At 44.1% G+C, this 23942-nt stretch overlaps 1 protein-coding gene across 1 annotated transcript; it reads right to left on the minus strand.

The window, feature by feature from the left end:
* Window positions 1-4265: 4265 nt before the first annotated feature.
* On the minus strand, window positions 4266-22811 carry LOC311429094 (ubiquitin carboxyl-terminal hydrolase 42-like; the record flags this gene model as incomplete). The annotated part of the gene is made up of 19 exons (XM_084540226.1): window positions 22703-22811; window positions 21605-21651; window positions 20453-20606; window positions 14649-14740; window positions 12809-13046; window positions 11870-12070; window positions 11167-11277; window positions 10908-11010; window positions 10636-10703; window positions 10409-10479; window positions 9795-9877; window positions 8765-8876; window positions 8247-8387; window positions 7952-8052; window positions 7347-7488; window positions 6385-6666; window positions 5498-5586; window positions 4906-4963; window positions 4266-4322 (listed from the first exon to the last, which is right to left on the minus strand). The coding sequence occupies exons 5-19, from the start codon at window positions 13035-13037 to the stop codon at window positions 4266-4268; spliced, it is 1848 nt and encodes a 615-aa protein (XP_084396352.1). The 5' UTR covers window positions 13038-13046; window positions 14649-14740; window positions 20453-20606; window positions 21605-21651; window positions 22703-22811.
* Window positions 22812-23942: the final 1131 nt, after the last annotated feature.

The following is a 23942-nucleotide window of genomic DNA, read 5'->3' on the forward strand; positions in this document are numbered from 1 at the left end:
GTAGACCACATCCACAGCCTTTCCCTCATCCACCCAGCGCGTCACTCTGTCATAGAAGGAGATCAGGTTCGTCAGGCATGACCTGCCTTTCATAAAGCCATGCTGACTGGGCCTGATCGCCTGCTTCCCCTTCAAGTGCTGCATGATGACTCTCAGGAGGATCTGCTCCATGAGCTTTCCTGGCACTGAGGTCAAACTGACAGGCCTGTAGTTTCCTGGGTCTGCCCTCCGGCCCTTCTTGTAGATGGGCGTCACGTTTGCTGTCGTCACGTTTGCTGGCGTCACGAGCCGCCAGTCGATTGGGACCTCCCCCGATAGCCAGGACTGTTGATAAATGATGGACAGTGGCTTGGCCAGCTCCTCTGCCAGTTCCCTCAGTACCCTTGGGTGGATCCCATCCGGCCCCATCGACTTGTGCACATCTAAGTGCCGTAGCAGGTCACCAACCAGTTCTTCATGGATAATGAGGGCCATATCCTGCTCCCCATCCCCTTCCACCAGCTCAGGGTACTGAGTATCCAGAGAACATCCGGTATTGCCGCTAAAGACTGAGGCAAAGAAGGCATTGAGCACCTCCGCCTTTTCCTCATCTCTTGTAACTAAGTTTCCCCCCGCATCCAGTAAAGGATGGAGATTCTCCTTAGTCCTCCTTTTTGTGTTGATGTATTTATAGAAACGTTTTTTGTTATCTTTAACGGCAGTAGCCAGATTGAGCTCCAGATGAGCTTTGGCCTTCCTAATTTTGTCCCTGCACAGCCTCGCTACTTCTTTAAAGTCCTCCTTAGTGGCCTGCCCACTTTTCCAAAGCTCATAAACCCTCTTTTTCCTCCTAAGATCAAGCCACAATTCTCTGTTGAGCCAGGCCGGTCTTCTTCCCCGCCAGCTCGTCTTTGGGCACGTGGGAACAGACCGTTCCTGCGCCATTAAGACTTCCCTCTTGAAGAGCGCCCAGCCTTCCTGGACCCCTCTGCCCTTCAGAACCGCCTCCCAAGGGACTCCACCAACCAGTGCCCTGAGCAGTTCAAAGTCAGCCCTCCGAAAGTCCAATACAGCGGTTTTACTGGTCCCCTTCCTGGCCTCGCCAAGAATAGTGAACTCCACCATTGCGTGGTCACTCTGCCCGAGACAGCTCCCGACGATCACGTCCTCCACCAGTCCTTCTCTGTTTGTGAAGAGAAGGTCTAGCGGGGCACCTCCCCTGGTAGGCTCACTAACCAGCTGCGTCAGGAAGCTATCTTCCACGCTCTCCAGAAACCTCCTAGACTGCTTTCTCAGGGCTGTGTTGTGCTTCCAGGATATGTCAGGGAAGTTGAAGTCCCCCACGAGTACAAGAGCTGATGATTTTGCAACCTCTGTCAGCTGCCTGTAGAATTCCTCATCCGTCTCCTCATCCTGGTTCGGCGGTCTATAGCAGACCCCGACCAGGACACTAGCCTTGTTGTCCCTGCCGATCCTAACCCAAAGGGACTCGACCTTGTCATTCCCAACCTCGAGTTCTACAACCTCGAAAGACTCTCTAATATAGAGAGCCACACCACCACCCCTTCTATGCTGCCTGTCCCTTCTATAGAGCTTATAGCCAGGCATTGCAGCACTCCAGTCATGAGACTGGTCCCACCACGTCTCCGTGATGGCAACCAAGTCGTAGCCTGCCTGCCGCACGATGGCTTCCAGCTCCTCCTGTTTGTTACCCATGCTGCGTGCATTGGTGTAGATGCACTTCAGCTGGGCCATTGCCTTATCCTCCGGCCTTGCCATTGTTCCCCCTGGCACAGCCCCAACAATCCTAGCCTCAGCCCCATCCCCCTTCCTACCTAGTTTAAAGCCCTCTCAATGAGCCCTGCCAGTTCCTGGCCCAGGATCCTTTTTCCCCTAAAAGATAGGGACCCGTCTGCGGCCATCAGGCCAGGTGCTGAGTAAAGTGCCCCATGATCAAAAAACCCAAGATTTCTGCGTTGGCACCAGCCCCGGAGCCACGTGTTTAACAGGTGGGCTTTCCGTGTCCTCTCTGAACTCCTCCCTGCCACCATAGGGATGGACGAAAACACCACCTGCACTCCCGCTCCATCCACTAACCGACCCATTCCCCTAAAGTCCCTTTTGATAGCCTTGAGGCTTCTCTCTTCGATGTTATCACTGCCTGCCTGGACTATCAAAAGGGGGTAATAGTCAGAGGGGCGTACCAGGTTAGGAAGCTTCCTGGCAACGTCCCTGACCCTGGCCCCAGGGAGACAACAGACTTCCCTACGGGTAGGGTCCGGCCGACAAATAGGGCCCTCTGTTCCCCTAAGAATCGAGTCACCAACAACAATAACCCTCCTGTCTTTTTTGGTGGAGGCAGTCCTGAGGCGCGGAGTCGACCTCCTCGCCCCAGGCATCCTCCTGGGAACATTTGCTACCTCTTCCTCACACACCAGCCTCTCAATCTCTAGGGCCTCAAACCTGTTGTGTAAGGGCACCTGGGAAGGTGGGGCCGGAAGGGGAGAGCATCGCCTGCGATGTCGAGCAGGGACCTGTTTCCATTCCTCCTCAGCTCCCAGATCCCCTCCCTCTGCCCGACGGGGACAGGGCAGGGGGTCCGCCCCCATTTGGGGAGTCTCACCTCGGCACCTCCCCTTGAGGCCCTGCAGGGAGTTACTCCAGAAGTCTATCTCCCGCTCACACTCCCTGATGGCCCTCAACCTCTCCACCTCCTCCTTGAGCTCCGCCACCATGCGGACCAGGTCATCCACCTGCTCGCACCTCACGCACGCAGTTTCTCTGCCTCCCGCCGATGGCAGCAACAGGCTCAGACACTCCATGCACCCGGTGACCTGAACTGCGACATTTTTTAACGGGTAGTCGGTCTGCGTGTGTACCGACTTTCTGGAGAGCGCGCCGTGCCTGGTGGCGACCATTATCGCCTAGTTACGGCTGTTGTTAACGAGGTGTTGTTTGTGTGTAGGGGGAGCGCTCTGCCCTTCCTGCGCGTCCTGCCTGCGCGAACTGCCGCGCTAACTGCCGCGCCACTCCCTTCTGACGCGCCACGCCCTGTTTGCCCGCCCTGTTCGCCGCACTCCTGGTCGCTCGCGCTCCCTAGGGGCTGCTTTTGAACGGCTGGGGAGGGGGCGCTGCTGGCTCCGCCTTCGCCTCGTCAGCCTCCCTCACGAGGGCTGCCGGGTCCTGGCGGCTCCCTCAAGTAGGCTCGATGCCGGACAAAATTAGCCCTGCCTGGCCCGATCCCCCGCTCCGCTGCAGAACGCGTCTGCCCCGAAGCCGATCGCCTCGGCAAATGGCAGTGAAATGGCGGTGGGTCCCGATTTAAATAGCCCACCGCTGACGCTGCTGGCTCCGCCTTCGCCTCGTCAGCCTCCCTCACGAGGGCTGCCGGGTCCTGGCGGCTCCCTCAAGTAGGCTCGATGCCGGACAAAATTAGCCCTGCCTGGCCCGATCCCCCGCTCCGCTGCAGAACGCGTCTGCCCCGGAGCCGATCGCCTCGGCAAATGGCGAATATTGTTCCAGACTATTAGACCCTGTGAGGAGGGGGTGGCCAGTGTGCTTCCAGGCTATTTGTGGCTACTGCCTTACTGATTGAGGAAGCTAGAAAAGTCACTTGTAGGGCACCTCTGAAGATATATACTCCACATAATGTTAGGGGAGTACTCCAGCAGAAGGCTGAAAAATGGTTAACTGATAGTAGGATGCTGAAGGATGAGGCCATCCTGATCGACTCCCCTGATTTAGAATGAGAAATAACTGCTGCACAGAGCCCTGCACAATTTCGATATGGGGAACCCCTAACAGAACTACAACATAACTGCGTGGAAGTGATTGAATTGCAAACCAAAATCCGACCCGATCTCGAGGAGACAGAATTAGAAACAGGGGAAAAATTATTTATTGATGGATCATCCAAAGTAGTAGATGGAAAAAGAAGATCAGGGTATGCCATTGTAAATGGGGATATGGTCCTAATAGAGTCAGGACCACTCAGCGCTGCCTGGTCCGCTCAAGCACGTGAACTTTATGCATTATTACGAGCCCTAGAACTATTGAAAGGAAAAAGTGGCACTATTTATACAGACTCTAAATATGCTTATGGAATAGTCCACCCATTTGGGAAAATTTGGGAAGAAAGGGGACTCATAGGCACACAGGGAAAAGGGCTGATTCACCAAACTTTAGTTACTCAAATATTGCAGGCACTGAGAGGACCTAGGGAGATTGCTGTGGTACATGTCAGAGGACATCAAAAGGGAACTGCCTTCCACATAAGAGGGAATAACCTAGTGGATAGAGAAGCTAGGGAAGCAGCTCTTAGGAAGCATGATGTAGTCCTCACCCTACAAGAAACGGATAACGGAAAAGGGACACAAGAGAAAAAGTATACAGAAGCAGAAATAAAAATTATAAAGACCATAGGAGCAGAACTGAAAGAAGGAAAATGGATTCTGCCTGATGGAAGAGAAATACTGCCAAAGGAACAAACTAGGTGTCTACTTTTACAGCTACACCTACAAACCCACTGGGGAACAAAAGCATTGAGTGATCAATTTCTAAAATTTTATGGGTCTGTAGGAATATATGAGATAGCCAAACAAACCGTCCAAGGATGCTTAACATGTCAAAAGGTGAATAAGAAGGTGATTAGGCAAGCACCTGCTGGAGGAAGACGAATTGCATATCGACCATTTGAGAGAATACAGGTGGACTTTACTGAACTACGAAAGAGACGGCTAGAAGAACGGTGGAAAAGGGGTGGACACATGCATCACGACTAAAGGGACCCGTAACAGGAACCTGGAAGGTTGAGTCTACTTCTGGAGATCCGAAAGTTAAGCTTAAAAGAACTTGAAGCATATCAGGGCATAGCTACCCTTTGGATGCTAATTGTATGTATATTAAATCTTGTACTGATTAGAATACACATTGGTACTGGGCAAGGTATTCATCATTCCCAGGAGATTTCAGAGGTTCCGCAACACTGCATAAAATAAAAACCCATTTCTCACTTCTGCTGAAGGACGTGAATATTAAGAGTAAAACCTTCCAAAGGCAAACAAACAAACAAAAACCTCCAGACTACAGGACCGCTCGCAAAGATATGCCATTTAGAAACCTCTCCTGTGATTAGGACACCTTCTCCAGCTCCCAGAGAAAGTGTTTTTTCCCCTCTTGCTTCTGAAGCCATTGCACTAAAAAAGCAAACGCATCTGTCTCCTTCCACCTGCTGCTCTGAGAAAAAAGGCATAAGGGCGAGTGGGGAACAGCCAATGTTTCTCCAGACAGTGGAGAAAAACGGAAAAACATTCTATAAAGGAACACAAGTTCTCCTTGAGGCACCAACCTGCATCAGAGTGATATGCTCAGTGCCGATCATTAGTTCTGTTCGTGACACTGGACACACAGTATGGAATTGTACTAATTTAAATCCTTCCATTAAGTACTATTAGTAGACAGATAAAACTGTAATGAACTTCCATAAAGTCTTGTCTTAATAAGACTGTGCTCATTTTACCTCATTTCCTCTGACAAGCTGTTCAGCTGGCTGGCTGTGAGGGACTCCGTGATGACTTCTCGATTGACTGAAGGCATAGCTCCAGGCATCTGCAATTAAAACGCACAAGTCAGCAGACAAAAAAATACTATTTGTAGTAGTACTGAGGACTAGTCTTGTCAGAATGTCTCCATTAAATAGTAAGCAAGACCGCTGTGAGTTGTATGCATTATCTACACTTCAAAGATAACCCCAACTCACCCCCCAAAATCTACTTTATGAAATTAGGAATTTTTATCTCAGCTGAGCTTAAGTTGACAAGTTCTAATGTAAGCTCAGGTCTGCAAATTCTAATGGGATAATACGACAAAGTCTTATGATCACATTTGTGCTGTGTTTTCTCAGTATTTCACCTGAATTAGGAACACAATAAACACTTCCGGATACATCGTAGGTGAGAAATTCTCGATGGAGCAAATCTATGTTTCAAGCGATCCATTTGTTTTAGAAAAGAATATCTCAGAAGGTTTAACAGGTTCAACTCGGCAAGTGGAATCATCAAGTTTCAGTCCGTTTTCTTTAGATTCAGTAACTAACCTAATAGCACCATTTAGTGAATCTGTTTTTGGCAGCTCATGCTGGGATCTTCCTTTGTCAGCATTCTGACAGGAAGAGTTGGAATGCTGCAATGTACGGACTACCTTTCCAACCAAAATTCCATTAGAGGACATTGCATTGCAATTCCTTTGAGATAAGCCCTTTGACTCCTCCTCAGATTTTCCTGAAGATTCTGCACCATAAGGGACTGTGTTATCAGAGCTGAGTTTAGGATTTTCATTCACTGTTGGCTCCACAAAAATTTCATCAGAAACTTTTTTGTTTGTTTGCATTTGCTTCATTTGCATTACCGAATTTGTAATTGTGGATGAAGGAACAGCCTGGTAGAGATCTTCATCCTCCACAGCACTGCTAAGACAGTCAGGCTGTGACACAGTCTGACGAGCAGGCAATTTATTGTGAATACTGATGGTGATCTTCTGTTTTCTTGACGTATCAGTCATTGAAGGCCTGGTAATTGCCTGGTTTTGAACACAGGCCATTGGTGGTGCTGAAGATGGCCTTTTTAGGGTGACACCAGTGGTCTTTGCGTCCTCTTTTATGGATCCATTTCCATTTAAACGGCTTGAATTCTGTATTTAAAAAGAAGAAATTGCAAGATGGATTAACGCAAACACTGCATGTAACATTTTGAAGCACAAAACTCTCCTACTGAGTGTTTCTACAAATGGTCTTAACACCTAAAAAGAAAAACACACTGCCCTTTAAGGATAAATGCAAGTCCAATAAGCGTATTCAATTCCTGCTTTTGGTTTACTGCAGATTGGTATCAAATTAACATCATCTTTGAAAACCAGCCAAGCAACTTAACATTACCTGCTGCTATTCCCAAATATATTTATTTTTCCCTTTAAACATACCCTGAAAAGCCTGAAATAATTGTTCTGGTGCTCAGGAATAAGACAATTAGTTTTCCCTGTCTTAGCTAAAGTGACGAGAATAGGAAAAACAAGTCCTCTTTTAAATGATTTGAGGATTAGTACACTCTGCTTAAATTGTCAAAGAGCGTAGCTCTCTGTGCTTTAGAAAGCTGTCTTGGAGGTATAAAGTAATGGAGTCGCATGGCTGCACAATTTAGCAGTAACCACTGTTTGAATGACTCTGGCTGTAGCATGAGGGCTGTGAAGAAAGCTGCAGCGTGGGAAGGAAAACAAAACTAAGATGCCGAAAACCAAACAAAAAACCCCACACCAAACCCCAAACCCACTAGCAGTTTGGTGCCGTTATCTGCCCTCCCGCTTCCCTGAATTACCTTAATCATATGAGGAAGAAGTCGTGGTCCCATAAATCCAGCCTGCTTACTATTAGCCCCCTGCTGACCAGGAGGGAATGAACAGGGATAAGATGGTGCTGGCAAGTAAAACGCACGTTCTCCAAGTGTCAAATCATAGCGCCTTCAGAAAAGAGCAGTGATCGTAGTTTAGTTTTTCTTTCAGCCTACTCTTGGATTAAATCCCATCCTATAATTTTAGAGGAACAGCTCATACGATATGGAAGCCTTCTCTACAGAAGGCTTCGCCAAGACTACAAACTGAAAAGTAGAGAACAGTCTTCCTACTAAGACTATCACTTGCACAGCAATAATTCATTCTTACACCACAGATGACCTTCATTTCTCTCCTTCTCTAAATTAGCCAGCTACAGATAACACATAGATAGCAATTTACACAAGTGCTGCAGTTTAAGGCCAAGCAACAAAAGATAATAAACGACACAGAGAATTTCAGGTTAGACAGAACTGAATTAGACAAATAATAATCTTCTCCCCGGATAGCAAGAAAAACACTTGCAAAACAGAAAAATATCAATAACGGGAAAGTAAATCTCTTCTGAACACATTTTAAGATTTGTTATTACCTGATATAAAAAAGTATGTAAGCTTGCTGACCAAGAACTCTTTTAATGTCAGTACGCACTACTTTAGCATCATTCATCTGATACCAAAGTCCATTACCAGCCTGCAAATAAAGACAACGATTTCTTTAGGTGAATTGCACGTTTTCCAAATGAAATCACGGATAGGAACAAAATACACACACGTCAAATAAAAATATAATGAAATCTTTTTCCCTAGAAACAGTAGCTGCTAGTCATGCTTTAATTGGTTTGCCAGCACAACCTTTACCCTGTTAGAAATGCTGTTGACTTCTACCTTTACATAGCATATATAGTGTCCTGAGTGACAGCTGACACCGTGATGTACCAGCACCGCATATAAGGCATAGAGCAGTGGTTCTCCCATTGACTGCGACATGTAGGCTCTCAGGTCCAAATACTCCGGATATTTCACCTCCTAAAGAGACACCAAGAAGACAGAAAAATTATCCCAGAGTACTTCGTGGACTAGCCAGAGAAAAACACTTCCAAAAAACACAGACTAGAATTTATTTCTAGAATATATTTCTAGAATATATTTCTTGATTCACTACAAATAAGTCTTCCCATAAACAATGGTTAAGACTAGAAGTTGCAGAGAACTGTTTCCTGATGAATCAGCCTTCTCAGAGGAAAGCATATGCTTCTTGTCAAGCGGGAACTTTATTGATATTAAGAGAAAGAATAAGCCATAGTCGTTAGTCTACAATTATTGTCTGAAAATATTAACAACTTTCAGCTTTGGGGGATGTCCCATTACACAATGATATAGTTGCATTACAGTGGTAAATATACCTTGTTGATCTTTCCACCTGTGAAATCTGCAAATCTTTTCAGTGATATTGTGAGAACCTGGGAAGAACGGTGTATGGTAAATCTCTTGGACGCAGGAACCATCTTTTTACACCTTAAAAACAAGCAGAGATAAGTGTTTGAAGGCATCTTCTTTTTTCGCCCCCAAAACAAACTCCTTTTAATGTCTCACGCATGCCTATGCTATTTGAATGATATTTACTTGCATAATAGGTTGGTCTTTTTTCTTTTCATAAACCCATGCACTGCGTGTCAGGTTTGTTAATACAGAGAAGAAGGTCAATTTTCCCAACAACTCAGAGCATAGTGGGAACAGGAATCTCTCACGAAAGGGTATTACCAGGTTGGATGGCAAGGTACCATTTCTTGGTCTACAAAAGTGGCTATTTGAACTCCAATCCTGGAAACATTCTTTCAGCTTTCAAGGGAAATACAAATACTGAAAGCGGAACGAGAGAGACTTGGTCCCCAGGACTAGAAATTGCAAATAATCTCCGACATAGGTCGACTATCAACATCAAAAATACAACAGAAGCACATGGTCATTCTACAGGAGGGAGACATTTAACAGTAGGAAGTCTTCATGTACTGAGCTTGTCTGGAAAGACACTGAAACCATCTGCCATCCTTTGAAACAAAATAGTTCAGTTTGACACATTGCCCGCTCCAAGGTAGGACCTACGGCATAAGCAGTGAAAATTAGCCACTAGCCCAGAGAACAACGGAAACTGGGCAGTTTACATCAAGAAAAGTACTGTCGAGAGCTAATAAATAGAAAGAACAAAAGTAGCTCTTTTTGAATTCTGATGGCAAAATACAAGCCAGAGAATTGCAAACCCATAGGGAATGCCTATGAACAAGACTTCCCCCCTCCAAAGAAACAAAAATCCAAGTCTTTTATAAACTTCCACAAAACTTGTAAGTAGATCCAAAGTTTAGAGGTAGTCCAACAGAGTCATGCAACATAGAAAACTGACATCTAGGATTAAGACCTAATCCGTCAAAATCTTACTCGCTACATTTATAGCAATTCTCTCCATCCAGCTCTTCAGGTTTCACAAAGAGTTCCAGAGCTCTGCTAACAGACGAAACCGCCTAGAGCAGCGAGAAAGAAGAGCGTAAAGTCACCGTAATTCAAAATTCCAGAGACATACTAGTAGTTTATAAGAGAATCTTACTAACATACTCAAGCGATCTACTAGGAGCACTGTGAAGAAGGAGGCAGAAAGAGCATGCTCAGCATTGACCTCACCTGGAAGGCATTTGACTTTGGAACAAATACTTTTCCAGTAGCCTAGACAGCATCTATAGTGTGCTTTGTCATCAATACTGGGGACAAATTCATCAGTCTAACAATTAGATGTATATTGAGGTAGAACAACAAAGAAGTATGACAGCATTATCATTTTTGCAGAAAGAGAATTCCTTCCCCTTAAACCCAATGCAAATGTGGAGACTATTTACATGGGTTCCACGGAAGGACAAAGTCCAATCCACTTCCTTAGCACCACCAAGCTCTTATGTTTTAACATTATATGTGGTTTGGTTTTTTAAGTTAAACAAGTTTAATTTAGAAAGTTATGCATGTACTTAAACATCATGAATTATATTTAGAAAACATCTTACCTTTATATCCAAAGTGATATCAAGAAATGCCTCATACGTATCCGAAACTGCTTTGCAATTCAAGCACTTCACTGGAAGCAAAATATAAATGCTTAACATTATGTGAAGGAGACTAACTGTCCAAATTCAAGTTGTTGACAGATACTACTTTAGACAAACTACAGACTGCTTTACTACCGACAAAAGACACAGATCAGTTCTAAGGACAGGAATATTTTTTCAAGTACCTCTCGATCTTAGAAATCCTCCAAATATTTGATGAATGATGGTGGTAGCTTGAGAAGATCTGTCCAATCTGGAAATAAATTATAATCAGACCTCAGAAGATTTAAGGCACAGAGTTAACTCTTCAAAGAGTTTGATGAAAACCAAGGATGATGTAGACTTTCGTTGCTGATAGTAAATAAGGCACTAAAAAGTGCTAGAGATCATTTCTGAGAGTAAATAAAGGACTAGAAGGTGCTAGAGAATGTATGAAAGTGAACTTGTTTATGCTTACTCGGTGCTTCCGTTCAAGCACGCTTCCTGCATAGCATCAACAGTATAGCGCAAGAACTCGTGTGCGTCTTCTTGACTGCCAAAATGGAAATGTTGTCCTATTCCTAAATAAGATGATAGTATTGACCCCATTTAAAAATGAAATCAATCTTGTATTTCTAAAATCTCTCTTCATTTGAGTGTTAAAACCACTTATACACATCAAATAATTATTTGAAGATTACAAGCTATCGAAAAGAAACACATCTGAAGCCACTTACGACTGAGATTACTGATAACATGCGTAGGCTTGATGGCATCAACAGTGCAACGCAGGGCCTGGTTAATGTGAGTCTCCATCGTGCACATCATGCAAAACTCTTGTTCACGACCTGAAGAGTGAAAGAACAAAGCATCCCAGTCCAGCGAAATATCCATAACTACAAACATCTAAGTACAATTTAAACTACAGATACAATATCCACTCTCCTTGCTACATTCTATTCTCCCAAGATGCCAATGTCCCAACAGTCTTGTAACATTTCATTTCACACAACTTTACAGAAGAAAAATATCCACTAAGCCTGTATTCAAATGCATTTTGTGATGAGAAATCTAAAAGACTACTGCAAAGTCGCAGTTGTAAAGGCTGACAGGAATGTGAACTCCACAGGCTGCAAAATGTATTACTCTCCAAAATTACTACTAAATGCATTACTGTCCAATGCACTTCATTATTCCCATGAAGCAATAAATGATCCTTTAATAAACAAACAAACAAACAAACAAACAAATAACTAAATAAATAAAACATGGTGCATTAATTGCACTCCATATGCTATTCGGAGCCCACTGCTAATACGGTGCTCAAAGCCAGCTGCTACAGGTAAAATCAGGCAAATAAGCTTATCTCACAGAATCACTGCTGTTCTTTCACCTTCAGAGCTATCCAACAGATTCAAAATACTGTTAGAAAGTACTCACATGACTGGCTGTGCTCAAGAGAAAGCATGTAATTGGCAAGTGGGGGTGTGTAGGTCAAACACTGTAGAGTAGCATTAAGAAAACATGTGTTGCCAAGATTGTACAGGCCAACTCCAACACTTTGTGTTTCTCGCCAATCCATACAAATCTTCTCAGGTGGAAAAAGAATGCTCTGTGGTGGAGCAATTCCATCATTAACGACTGCAAGAAAGTTAAATTTAAAAAGAGATCTTGTTTGTTTGTTTCGAAGAAAGGTATTTAAAAAAATACTATTCTGCAGGAGCACCTAGAGGAGCTAGCTACAATCCAAACCAGAAAAACTTATTGCAGACAGCTTTAATACCACCAAATTCAAATTGGCTGGTCAACACAATGTTTTGGGGAAAAAAAACCAAACAACTTTAGTCAACCATTTTAATTTTTCTAAGGCAAGGCTAACTGCCATTCTGTTTGTAGCACCTAATGCCAAGTTCCTCTCCATCTATAATCTTTAACCTGATTAACTCAACTACTGTTTTTTTCCTTATTATAACTTAAACCACAAACTTAGACTTGAAATTATACGGTAAACACGTAAAAACTAGGAACTAGGAATGACGGTACCCCTACAGATACCAGATTTTTTCCTGAGCAATGTTATCATTCAAAAAACCTGTGAAGAATGGAAGCTGTGAATAGCAACCATCAAACACTTTTCTTTGCAAAACAGAAAAGACATGGAGGAATCTGTGCATTACAAAAAGCTCCCCATATTTCTCTGTTGACTGTAAATATATCAAAATTAATTTCTGTAACATCAGTCACTTCAGTTGCCTTAGGGGATTCGCTTTTCAAGTCTTTGTTCACAGTAGTCCCCTTCTCTATCAGTGCAACAAGTAAGAACTGCATTTTCTACTTTTGCTTTGAAGAAAATGGAGGCAGGATAAAACGCACACTTACTTAGATCTCTTGGGGCAAAAGCCTTAGATTTTTCAGATGATCTACAGTAAATACCACCTCCACGTCCTTGGGCCACAGAGACTTGGCTTGAATCTTCTGCAGGCACTATCCGGCCCCAGTTTGCGGCGCGTGACATCAGTATTTTAGTACTTGGTTTCTTGGATTTGCCAGACCGCCTTGAAGAGGGCTTTTTAGGCTTTGAAGATTTGGGCTTCTTAGCTACGGTCATTGTTCACATCTGCGACAGAGACAGAAGTTCTGGTTGACGTAAGAATATCAAGAAGCATTCCAAGAAGAAAAGAGTAGCAGAAGTCCTGTCACTTAATCTCAAAGAAACAGCCTTAAGAACTAAATCGCTGGTATGAATGATTTAAAAAGAATCCCCAAACTAAACACACAAAGTGAAAATTTCCATCTAAACTCTATCAGTATTACTTTTCGCTTCTGCAGAACTAGTGGCTGATGCCATTTCTTTCCCTTCCGTAGGATTTTAATCCATTACAACTCTGGAGTCTTTTTAATATAAAAATGTAGAAGACATTCTCTGAGGGGAATCAGTTATTTATTGATTTCCGGAGTTGCGCAATTATCTGTTAATTAGTACCTATGATCTAATAGATAATTGTTGCAATTATCTATTGCTGACATGAGCAACGGAACACTATTACTTCACTGCCTGCGTTTTTCTGTTTCGTCTGCACAAAGGTACCCAGAACTCACTGCTACTTTTCTTCTGTCTTTCCAGGGCTCGCCCTCTACCTCACTGTCTACTGCACCAGTCATGAGGGGTTTGTTGTGATTCTATAATGAGCCTAGCTTTTAAATACACCTTTCATGGGCGTCACTTGGTGATAGCAAGTTAATTTCTGAGGGCTCCTCAGTCTACATCATGTGGTCGCTTTTTCCAGGTGAAAAAGCGGAGCCGTAAGTGGCAGTACACTAAAGCCCTAGCATGTTGAGATCCAAGAGGAGAGATGTTTGGCCCTCCTTTTCACTCCTGGGAACCATATACCTCAAAACCCACAGAGGATGGTCTATATCTCAGAGAAATCTTGGGAAAGGAGAGCATGAAGAGCATGTTTGCAAATTTATTTCTCCCTGGGCTTCTTCTGCTTCTCCAAGAAAGACGAGTTTCAATATAACTTTGGCAGCAGTACTTCTGCTGTTTTACTCCTACCACATTTAAAACTCCTACAACAAACTGAAAAGTTAGACTAAAAAGCAGCTCTTTCCGTTCTACTTTGTAAAGCTGCACGTTTTCCTCATGCAAAACAACAGGGGAATGTAAGCTAGAAACGGAAATGCTGAATGTAAAACAAAACAAAACAAACCTCAGCCCTCCAGGACAAAAGCCAATAACTGCTACAAAGTCCTTTTTAAAATGCTGATTAGGTTTCAAGGTGATACCGCTTTAAATAAGCATAGCTGTGTGTCCATAGGCAGAAGCTGAATAATGACAGGATGAACTTCTATACTTCATGTTTTGTTACTGTCTTACTGTAGCACACAGGGACTTGTTACCTTTAGGGAAACCACTAACCTCATGGAGCGTTTAAAACATAAGCTAGTTTGTTATACCAAAACGACGGAGAGAACAAAGCATAAAGTGCTTTCAGATTTCTAGCACGCCTTGATTGCTATCCATTAAACTTCAGACACGTTAAACAAAACACAGTAAATAAGAAAACTCCTAGTCCCACAGCTGGCAAATTGTGTGCAGAGGTTGTAATTAGAACTTTTTTTGCCTTGACGTTTTACATTTAAAATTGATTTTAAATCCATTCTATACACACTTTCCATTCCTGAAAAAACAATACGCAAACCTGACAAATGCATTTACATGAGAAATGAAGTCGTCCTTGTCCGATTGGAAGACTAAGGTGACAGCGCCTGGGCTCAGGGATAAGCTCTGATCTTCACCAGTGACAGCTCCTTTTGTAGGATTGAAAGGGAAAATGTTTCAGCAACACATTGGAAACATACTTAAGGGACGAGAAACAAAATCAAGACTGCAGTGAGAAGGAGAACAGAAAAACAATACTGGGGGGAAAGGAAAGGAAAGGAAAGGAAAGGAAAGGAAAGGAAAGGAAAGGAAAGGAAAGGAAAGGAAAGGAAAGGAAAGGAAAGGAAAGGAAAGGAAAGGAAAGGAAAGGAAAGGAAAGGAAAGGAAAGGAAAGGAAAGGAAAGGAAAGGAAAGGAAAGGAGAAAAAAAGGGAAGGGAAGGGAAGGGAAGGGAAGGGAAGGGAAGGGAAGGGAAGGGAAGGGAAGGGAAGGGAAGGGAAGGGAAGGGAAGGGAAGGGAAGGGAAGGGAAGGGAAGGGAAGGGAAGGGAAGGGAAGGGAAGGGAAGGGAAGGGAAGGGAAGGGAAGGGAAGGGAAGGGAAGGGAAGGGAAGGGAAGGGAAGGGAAGGGAAGGGAAGGGAAGGGAAGGGAAGGGAAGGGAAGGGAAGGGAAGACCTTGATCTTTATACTGACCAATGAGATAAGCCTTACACATTTTTAAGTTTATTTTTGACAACTGATTGAGGTGTTACCAGGTATTAAGTACGATTCAAGAGCAAATATTAACACTACAAAGAAGAAATCCGATCCACCACCACTGTTTCAAAATACATCCATTTCTCATTTGGAGATGACGTCTCTCTGACAAGGTAGTAGAAAAACTGTAAATACCGATAGAGCTTCCTCTCCCGATGTTCCATATGCATACCGATGCTGTTCCTACACCTACGCTCTGAGCATAAATTTATGTTGACATGAGTGACAAGAGAGGGTGTTACTCCTCTCTTTGTTTGCCTTGAGAGACACACCTCTTGTCCATTGAAAAGTAAATTCAAGATTCCAGATCAGTTAAGACAGTTGCTATCCCCCCATTCAGAGTTCTGCAGCAGCACTCTTCAGATGTGTTTAGCAGTCTCTTTAGAAAATGTTATCACTTAGGACCTGTTTCTCAGTAGGTCCACGTTTGGCCTCCGCTTAGCAGAGAGTCAATCCCAGCTTAAGCTTTCGTACAAGAGCCCCTTCACGAAACGGAGTTGAACCCTGACATAACTGAGTTGAACCTTTAACCTTGAAGCTTCCTTAAAGAAGAAAGCAGCACCCAGGCCAGGAAATAGAAATTAATCGTCACTTTACCCTGAAATGCAGTGGGCTATTCTGTGCTGGCAGGATTGCTGCCGGGCTGGCCGACGAGGCGGCGGGCAGCTCCCCGGGGCCACAGGGCCTGGCACAGGGAGCCGCTGGGGGTCTCCAAGGTCCGGGAACAGCGGCAACAGCGGCAACAGCAGGGACAGAGGGGACAGCAGCGACAGCAGCAGCCACCTCAGCCGGGGCCGTCTCCACAACCGCCACAACGGCCTCGGAACGCCGCCGAACTCGGAGCTCCAGCGTGACGCCTTTTGAACCTGGCCGCGCTGCTCATGGCTAAAACCAGAGCGTTTCCTCCGGCGTGTGTTTACTGTCGGTGCCGGATCGGCCCTCACCCCGAGCTCTCCCTGCCGGGAGGGCTTTGGGGTTGGGGTTTCCCTCCCGCCGCCACCGCGGACAGGCCCCGCGCGCAAGGGGTCCGCGCTGGGGAGCAGCATCTCACCCACGGTGAGAGCCTGAGGGCACGACATGAAAAAGCCCCGACACGAAAAAGCCACGACATGCGGCCGAGGCGGCGGGGAGACGGCTCTGAGGGAGCTGCCACTTCGCCCTGCTGTCCTCCCCTCCCGGGCTGCCCCGCCGAGCCCCGTGCGCCTCAGGTGCTGCGCTGAGGGGGTGGCTGGCTACTGAGACAGCTGCCCAGGGCACTGCTCATGGCACCGAGCCTGACGGAGGTCAACAAGTGTTGAACAATGCTCTCAGACATCGGGTCTCACTTTGGGGTGGTCCTGTGTGGAGCCACGAGTTGGACTTGGTGATTATTGGGAGTCCTTTCCACCTTGGGATGTTCTCTGATTCTAGGTCAGCAATCCAGTAGCTGATGAGAAGTGTGGAGTCATTCAAAGGGAAGAGAGAACACAACACTTCTCATTTGCAGAAGCGGCTATTTGGTAACCAAACCGACGATTCCTTTGCTTCTACAGCAACTAACAGCAGGGATCCGCTTTACAATAGAGGGAAAAGAGTCGTTGGCATGTCATGTGAAGTAAGCTTCAAATCCCAGAGGATGATTTTGTTGGAACTTTATTCAGCTGAAAACACAGAAGCCTTGCTTTTGCTTGTGTTAGTTACAGCTCCAGTTTACTTTGGTTGGGAGGGAAGGCATTCCAGGCTAATGTGCTGTACCTGTTCCTTCAGCTCATTGTCCATAAACGGAGGAGCAAACGAAATCAGTTTAATCTCCATTAAATGCAGCAGACAAAGCGGAGTAGAGGGTGATCTAGCACTTAATTTTTCCTGTAAGCAGGAAACCCAGAACTCAACAACAGTTTTCAAATCTTGTCCTGCAGTAAATGACCAGGTGAGTGAAGCTTGCATTTAGAGGATGTGCTCCTACAGTAGATGGAAATAGCTTTTCCTCTTCACAAGTGCAACTGAGTGGTGGACTGGCAGCTACGTGGTTAACTAGTTGTGCCAAAGGGGTTGTGTTGAATGCACAGAAAAATATGCAGGTCCCAACAGTAAAGGGTTGTCTGTAGGCATGACACTGAGTACAGATGTTGTCCGCAGGTTCGTGCAGAGTGCACCACGCCAATAAGCACCCAGAGTCGGAATGCACATGAAGGTCTTTTAATTATATAATTACTTATAGAACTCTGCAGAGTCAGGTACTTGGCCATCTTTCGCAAAGCAAGCACACCTCTGACTCAAATCGCCGTCATTTATACACAGGAAACTTGTGAAAACTCTCTCTTTGGCTCCTTTGGATTGGTTATTACAGCTCATCTAACTTATCTCCACTGAGCTTGTGCATTACAGAGGAATACCGGGGGGGAGGGGGAACAGGAGAGGGGGGACACACAACGAATCCCACATTAGCATAGATTAGCATTTTGACAGGTGTGATTTTTAATGTGCTAATGACCCTTAATGAGAAAAAGGTTACTATAGGTCAGTCTGGAGCTCGTGTTCTCCTTCCTGTTTTTTCCCTTTTAGCCCTTCTCTTCCTTGCTTCTGCTAGCTCAAGGCTACCTGTCTCTCTCCTTTATTTTCTCAGCTAAAAGACTGCACAAGCTACAGGCCTCCCTGTTTGCTTCAACATTTCCTTGTTTTTGTTTTTTTTTTTTTTTCCCAGCTCTGGGACGACACAGGTGTGGTTTGATATTTGCCAGTATAGCTAAAACTCACGCCAGTCTGCTCACGCACAATAAGTAGTAAGATTTAAGGACTGGTTTCATCGGCTTCTTCCATACTAACATCCTTCTTATGTTTTAGATATGCTGTAGTTAAATCAACACTAAGTTACTACTTGTGGAGTAATCGCCTTAAGCGACTAGGCATCATAAGCACACCTCCATCCCAAAAGCTACCCGCCTCCAAGGTGCAACCACCCCTCACTGAGCACGCCCTTGGAATTTCTCAGAGCCTGTACCTTTAAACGCAAGTGAGATCATTTCTACCAAGCACAACCAAGATATGCATGACTAGAGTCACTCAAGCTCCACCTTAAAGATAGAAAATAACATCAATTGCTTTAAGAGAAAGGGGATGTTAGGGAAGATACTATCAGGAAGGATTCCTTCTGACATCACTCGACAGGCTGAGCCTCTCACTCCCCCACCCCCACTCCATTGGGACGCCGTGGGGTAAGATCTGAACGCTTGCTTATACCAGGCGTCTCTGTGGAATCTTAGAAATCTGTAGAGTTTTGATGCTTTTTAATGTCTTAATACCTAGGCTGTGTGCCTGTGCATTTCATGCATGCTAGCTTGCTTTTGCAGACAGTGAATTTATCACTGACAATCCAAAGAACCTGTGTACCTGTCGCCGTAAGAAATTGCACTTAATTGCATTCTTCCTAGCTGTGAGAGTTCTCCTTGAACGCGACTAGAGCGAGGCCGTACTGCGTTGTTGGTGAGTCCGTGACCGTGATAGTTCAGCACCCTGAATCTGACGGGACCCGTGACGGTCAATCGGCTACACCCCTTAATGCGACACTACTAGAGGAAGAAGATGACAGGGCTTGCATGCACTGCATTAGGCTTTGCATGTGAAAACACCCCGAAATAATTTCACGTGCATTTAACGTTTTTAAAGGGAAAAAAACAGGAAGGTGTAGTCTCTCTGTAAGCTACAGCCCTACATAGTTAAGGCATCAGCATTCATTCCTTTGCTTGATAGCAAAGTATGAACATACAGAAGAGTTAAATATTTTCTTTGCATTCTTAAAGGCGATTTTTCAGACTTGGGCTTCAGTTGTTGGAGTTGAAGAGATCAGTAGACATCCTTACTTTTACGTTAAGACCAAAATCTTTATCTAAGATTGTGTTATCTAACGCAACTAAACTCCCACCCCCATATGTTTTTTTTGTAACTTCGGAACGATCTTGCTGCAGTCCTACTCCGATGGTCTTTCAGTAACATGCAGACTGCCGTGGCAGATTCTGTTACAGTGCTTTTCTATTGACAGTGTGCATAACACTCAAGGTAAAGCCCCTTAAGTGTTTCTTTGGACCCTGCTGCTTCTGTTAGTACTCATTTTTTCACAAACTTGTTGAACCTGAGCCGTGCCTACTGAGCCAACGAATGCTTTGATGACACAGTATTTTTTCAAAGCAGTTTTGCTTCTTGGAGCTACAGAAGCAGCTCTGGCTACGTGATAGGGAATTGTGCTGCATTGGCAAAACCAGACTTAGCTACAGACTTACAACACTTGCTAACTCGATCTATTTCAAATCTCATTTTAACTTTAAAGGACAATCAGTTTTGTGGCTCCTGTCTTACTAATTTGCCTTGTTTTGCATGGAAGGGCAGCCTGTGAATGTTTTGCTTTATTGCATGCTTCAAAAAAAAAGGCTGAGGAAGAGACTGGAGGAACCTTTTCTATTCTATGGACTTTCCCCCGAGAGGGTGGAATTGCAGGCTACTTGGATGAATGTTCGAATATGAGTAAGGGAGCAGACCTCAGCCAAAGGAGGTGGAATCCTTGCTTAATAGTAAGTATCAGTGTGGGGACATCTTTGCTTAACGGGAGCCATTTAAACTCTTCATAGAAACAAAATAAGCTGGACATCTTATGCTTGGAAAGCAGTATGGTTACACAGCTGCTAACATAATGACTTGAGTCTTCTGCTCTGCAACTTCAGGTTTTGTTTTCAAGCAGTGCATACATCAGTTTAAGCTTTGGACAAGGATATTTGCAATGCAAATAGTGATAAACCAGAATCAGTGGCGCTGACGAGTGTAATGGTGAAATGCAGCAAATCAAGTATTCCTGGAGAAATGTGAGATTACAAAACTAGTAAGCCATGAAGCACTTTTGTTGTTGTTGTTGTTGTTGTTTTTTAAATCAATTCTTATATGCTGAAATAGCACCTTCAAGAAAATCTGTTTATCTAGCCAGGTAACGGTGTCTCCCTGTAAACATGAAGGAAATGCCAGGAGCAGCCATAACTCTTTGCTGTCAAAATAAAGAGCAAGTCGAGGCCAACATCATGCCATAGTGCAAAGGCTTGCTAAGAAAGATCATTCTAAGAGGTCTGCAAGAAAAGATGACTTACTTTGTCATAAGTTTGTCAAATAGAATGGACGAGTTAGTAGTCGAGTACCGACTGTGTCCGACTCTACAGCTGCGGCGCAGCTCCAAGTCCCTGTTTTCTCCGTGGACTCGTCTCACAGTTTTTGCACCAGCTCTACTCCTCAGTGTTCTGGTGACTGATACGCAGAAACAAAGGATTTTGAAACAGTGAAGATGGGATTCTCCTTATTTCACCGTTGCTCTTGTAAAATGGAAACAGACAAACAAAAAAGGCACCCTGAAGTGGATTGAGTTTTCTTTACATTTCAGATCAGAAGTTGTTGTCACAACCACTGCATTCCACTTCTTTATCGCTCTGCACGTTTAAACTGTCTACTTAAAACTGGGACCTGTAGGGAAATTTTTAAAGAGACTGAAAGCTAGCCAGACAAAAACAAACGTGCAACTTTTGTTCCATGCAGGAGGGAAATCTACTCCAGTTATTTCTGTCTTGGAAAAGTGAGAACAATCAACACCTTTCTCTAAGGTGTTTTCACTCCATTCATGTAAAACTGTATCTAACAGTGCTCAAAACAAACACTATGACATTGCAAGCCTCTTCCTAAGAGGTGTATGTTTGATTACTCTGTTTATGCATGCAGCACTTCCATTTCCTGCATTATGATCTAACAGCTCAAGGAGGTAAGAATCGTTTCAAGAGAAACACCCAAACACCACATAACTCAAACTCGTGCTTTTTAGAAAAAAGCCTGCCCATTGTTTACCATACCGCACCCTTTGGCACAGGTTTGTTGCTTGCACTGTCATTAAAAGAGACAAGAGGACAAGGGGAAGGGAAGAGCTACACCACTGTGCTGGTAGGATCACAGCTAAGGTTTACTTTTGTGGTTGCCAGCTATAAAACTAAGTTTGAACTTATCAAGTATCGATTTACTTTGCACAATTAGAACAGTTTGCTTTGTGCCTACCAAGCTGCAATTTACACTGCTCCCTCCCCAAGGAATTCATAAAATCTCCTATTTGCACCTACCTCTCTTCACAGAAAAGTCACTGAGGAGTGAATTCAGATGACTACAGAAGGCTTTGGGGCCAAATGAAAGCGATGGAGTGACCAAGTGCCATCCTCTTCAGTAACCAGCGTAAATAGGTATCCCGGGGACTTACAGCCACTTACCTGTGTTATATTCTTTTTTTCGTTCCAATTTTGGCTTTCTCAACTGCCTACATTAAGAAAGAGGACAGGGCAGAGAAGGGAGAAAAGACTTGTTGTATTAGACCCATCAAGGATGGGAAATTTCACCATGTTTACAAGCCAGTGCTCTATGGTATACAAAGAGAAGCCTGTAGGCCTCACGCAGGATCCAGATCCCAAGTCTGTTGCGTGCCATATACACGCGGTTCTGTATGTACCCACATTTCCTAGCTTGCTCATGTTGAATTCTCAAAATTATGAGCAATAGCACCCAAGTGGAAAAGATACATGTCCTGGTTTCAATTAGGACAGAGTTAGTTCTCCTCCTAGTAGTGGGTAGGTTGCTATGTTTTGGCTTAGAATGTGTGAAAGGATGTTTAGAAGAGTGCTGATACCACCCCGATGTTTCAATTGCTGCAGAGCAGTACTTACAACAAGCCAAGGACCTTTCGGTGTCTCACTGTCCTACTGGCGATCAGAATCGGCGCACAGCAACAGCTGCGAGGGGACAGACTCAGGATGGCTGACCCCAACTGGCCAAAGAATTCTATGCCTTATGGCAACACGCTGCACCATGGATAGGGCGGGGCAGCCGGGCTGCTAGGGGTTACGCTGGGCACTGGTCAGCGGGTAGTGAGCAACTGCATTGTACATCACTTGTTTTGTACACATTACTAGTAGCAGTACTATCATCATCATCATCATTATTATTTTCCTGTCTTAATAAACTGTCTTTATCTCAACTCGTGGGCTTCACTTTCCCATTTCTCTCCCCCATTCCAGAGAGGGAGGTGGGAGGGTTGCAGAAGGGCTGTGTGGTGTTTAGCTGCCGGCCGGGTTAAACCACAAGAACACCTCAAAGGGGTTGGGAAAAAAAAAACAGTTTTTTTTAGAAAAGCGGGAGACTTTCACTGAGAAGAGGGACTCTAGTTTTAAGGTACTGGTACACCATCAGCATGCTCATAGGCCTCTGCTGATTTTAGCCGGAGGTTTATCAGGCCACAACTCACTGCACATGCTTTCTCTCTTGCTTTTCAATCTACAAATCGAACAGAGATTGAACATATAGAAATACAGTACCTTGAAAAGCATCTCCTCTTGACATTTCCCCTCAGTATCGCCATACTTTCTTCAAAGCTGGAGACTGAACACCGCAGGATGCTTTTGCTCATTGATCTTAAACGGTGTCCGTTGAAACATTCAATACTGGGAGAAGAATAATCCTAGGGAAAGAAGGAAACAAGAATATATTTATGTGAACCACGTAGATTCAGATAAAGAAATTCTGCCTCACGCAAGTTTAATTGACCCTCCTGACTTGGTAGTGGGGCAACTAATGGCAGGCAGACACTGAAACGCTGCTGTGCTCAAGAAAAACCTGGAGAGAAAAAAAAAAAAAAAAAAAAAAAAAAAAAGCTTTCAAAACTAAAGCTTCCCTCTCCCCACCATTTTCTTGTGGATAACTTAAGCTTAATATCCTTGGCAAAAAGATATTGCAGCAAAACCTTTCACATAAACTTAGTGTTTCGTGAAAAACAACAACAAAAACTTTAAATTCAATTGGAATTTTTTTCAATAAATTCAATTGGAATTTAAATTCAAAACTTTAAATTCAATTGAATTTAAATTAAAAAAACTAAACTAATTAATTTAAATTAAAAAAAATTAAATTCAATTGACTGTTCAGAGGAACAGTCAAGCTTGACATTATACATCCTAGAATTAAAATCTAGTTTGAGTTTTTCTCCCATCTCCAGACCTTGCTAAAGATGCTTATTAGGAGCTCTGTCAAAAAAAGTGTAAGGCTTGTTATATCAAAGCTTTGAACCCTTCTTACTGCCCTTGACCTTCTTCACATTGCTGCTCCTACAAGGGTGAGTACTATCATTTTTAGTATGGGAGGGAAGCTGTGATATTCTTGAGTGGGGGGTCGTTCTGTTTACAAAATGAAGTTCCAGTAAGAGTACATCAAATGAACCAACTTTCTTTGAACTTTAATTCATTGCTATATTGAATGAATGACCTCTGGATTTCTCTCTCCCATTTGGAAGTCAATTTGAAAACAAACTACCTCTGCCATAAAGAGCCAGGCATCAGAGACACCTGTTGCGCCTCAAGAACAGAGAAGGTATTAACGACAAGAGCAGCTGAATAAAATGCAACTTGCCATTAGAAATGGGTGTACTGGCATCTACAGGTGCCGCTGGCATCTCCTCATTTTCATTACTCTCTTCATCTGGTTTCTCGTCTTCAGTAGCAGGGTTCTGCTGTGGTGACTTGGAGCTGTCGCATGGAGCACACGCTGCAGAGGTGCGACCTT

Source organism: Aythya ferina, assembly GCF_964211825.1.
Source record: "Aythya ferina genome assembly, contig: HAP1_SCAFFOLD_323, whole genome shotgun sequence".
Classification (NCBI taxonomy): Eukaryota; Metazoa; Chordata; class Aves; order Anseriformes; family Anatidae; genus Aythya; species Aythya ferina.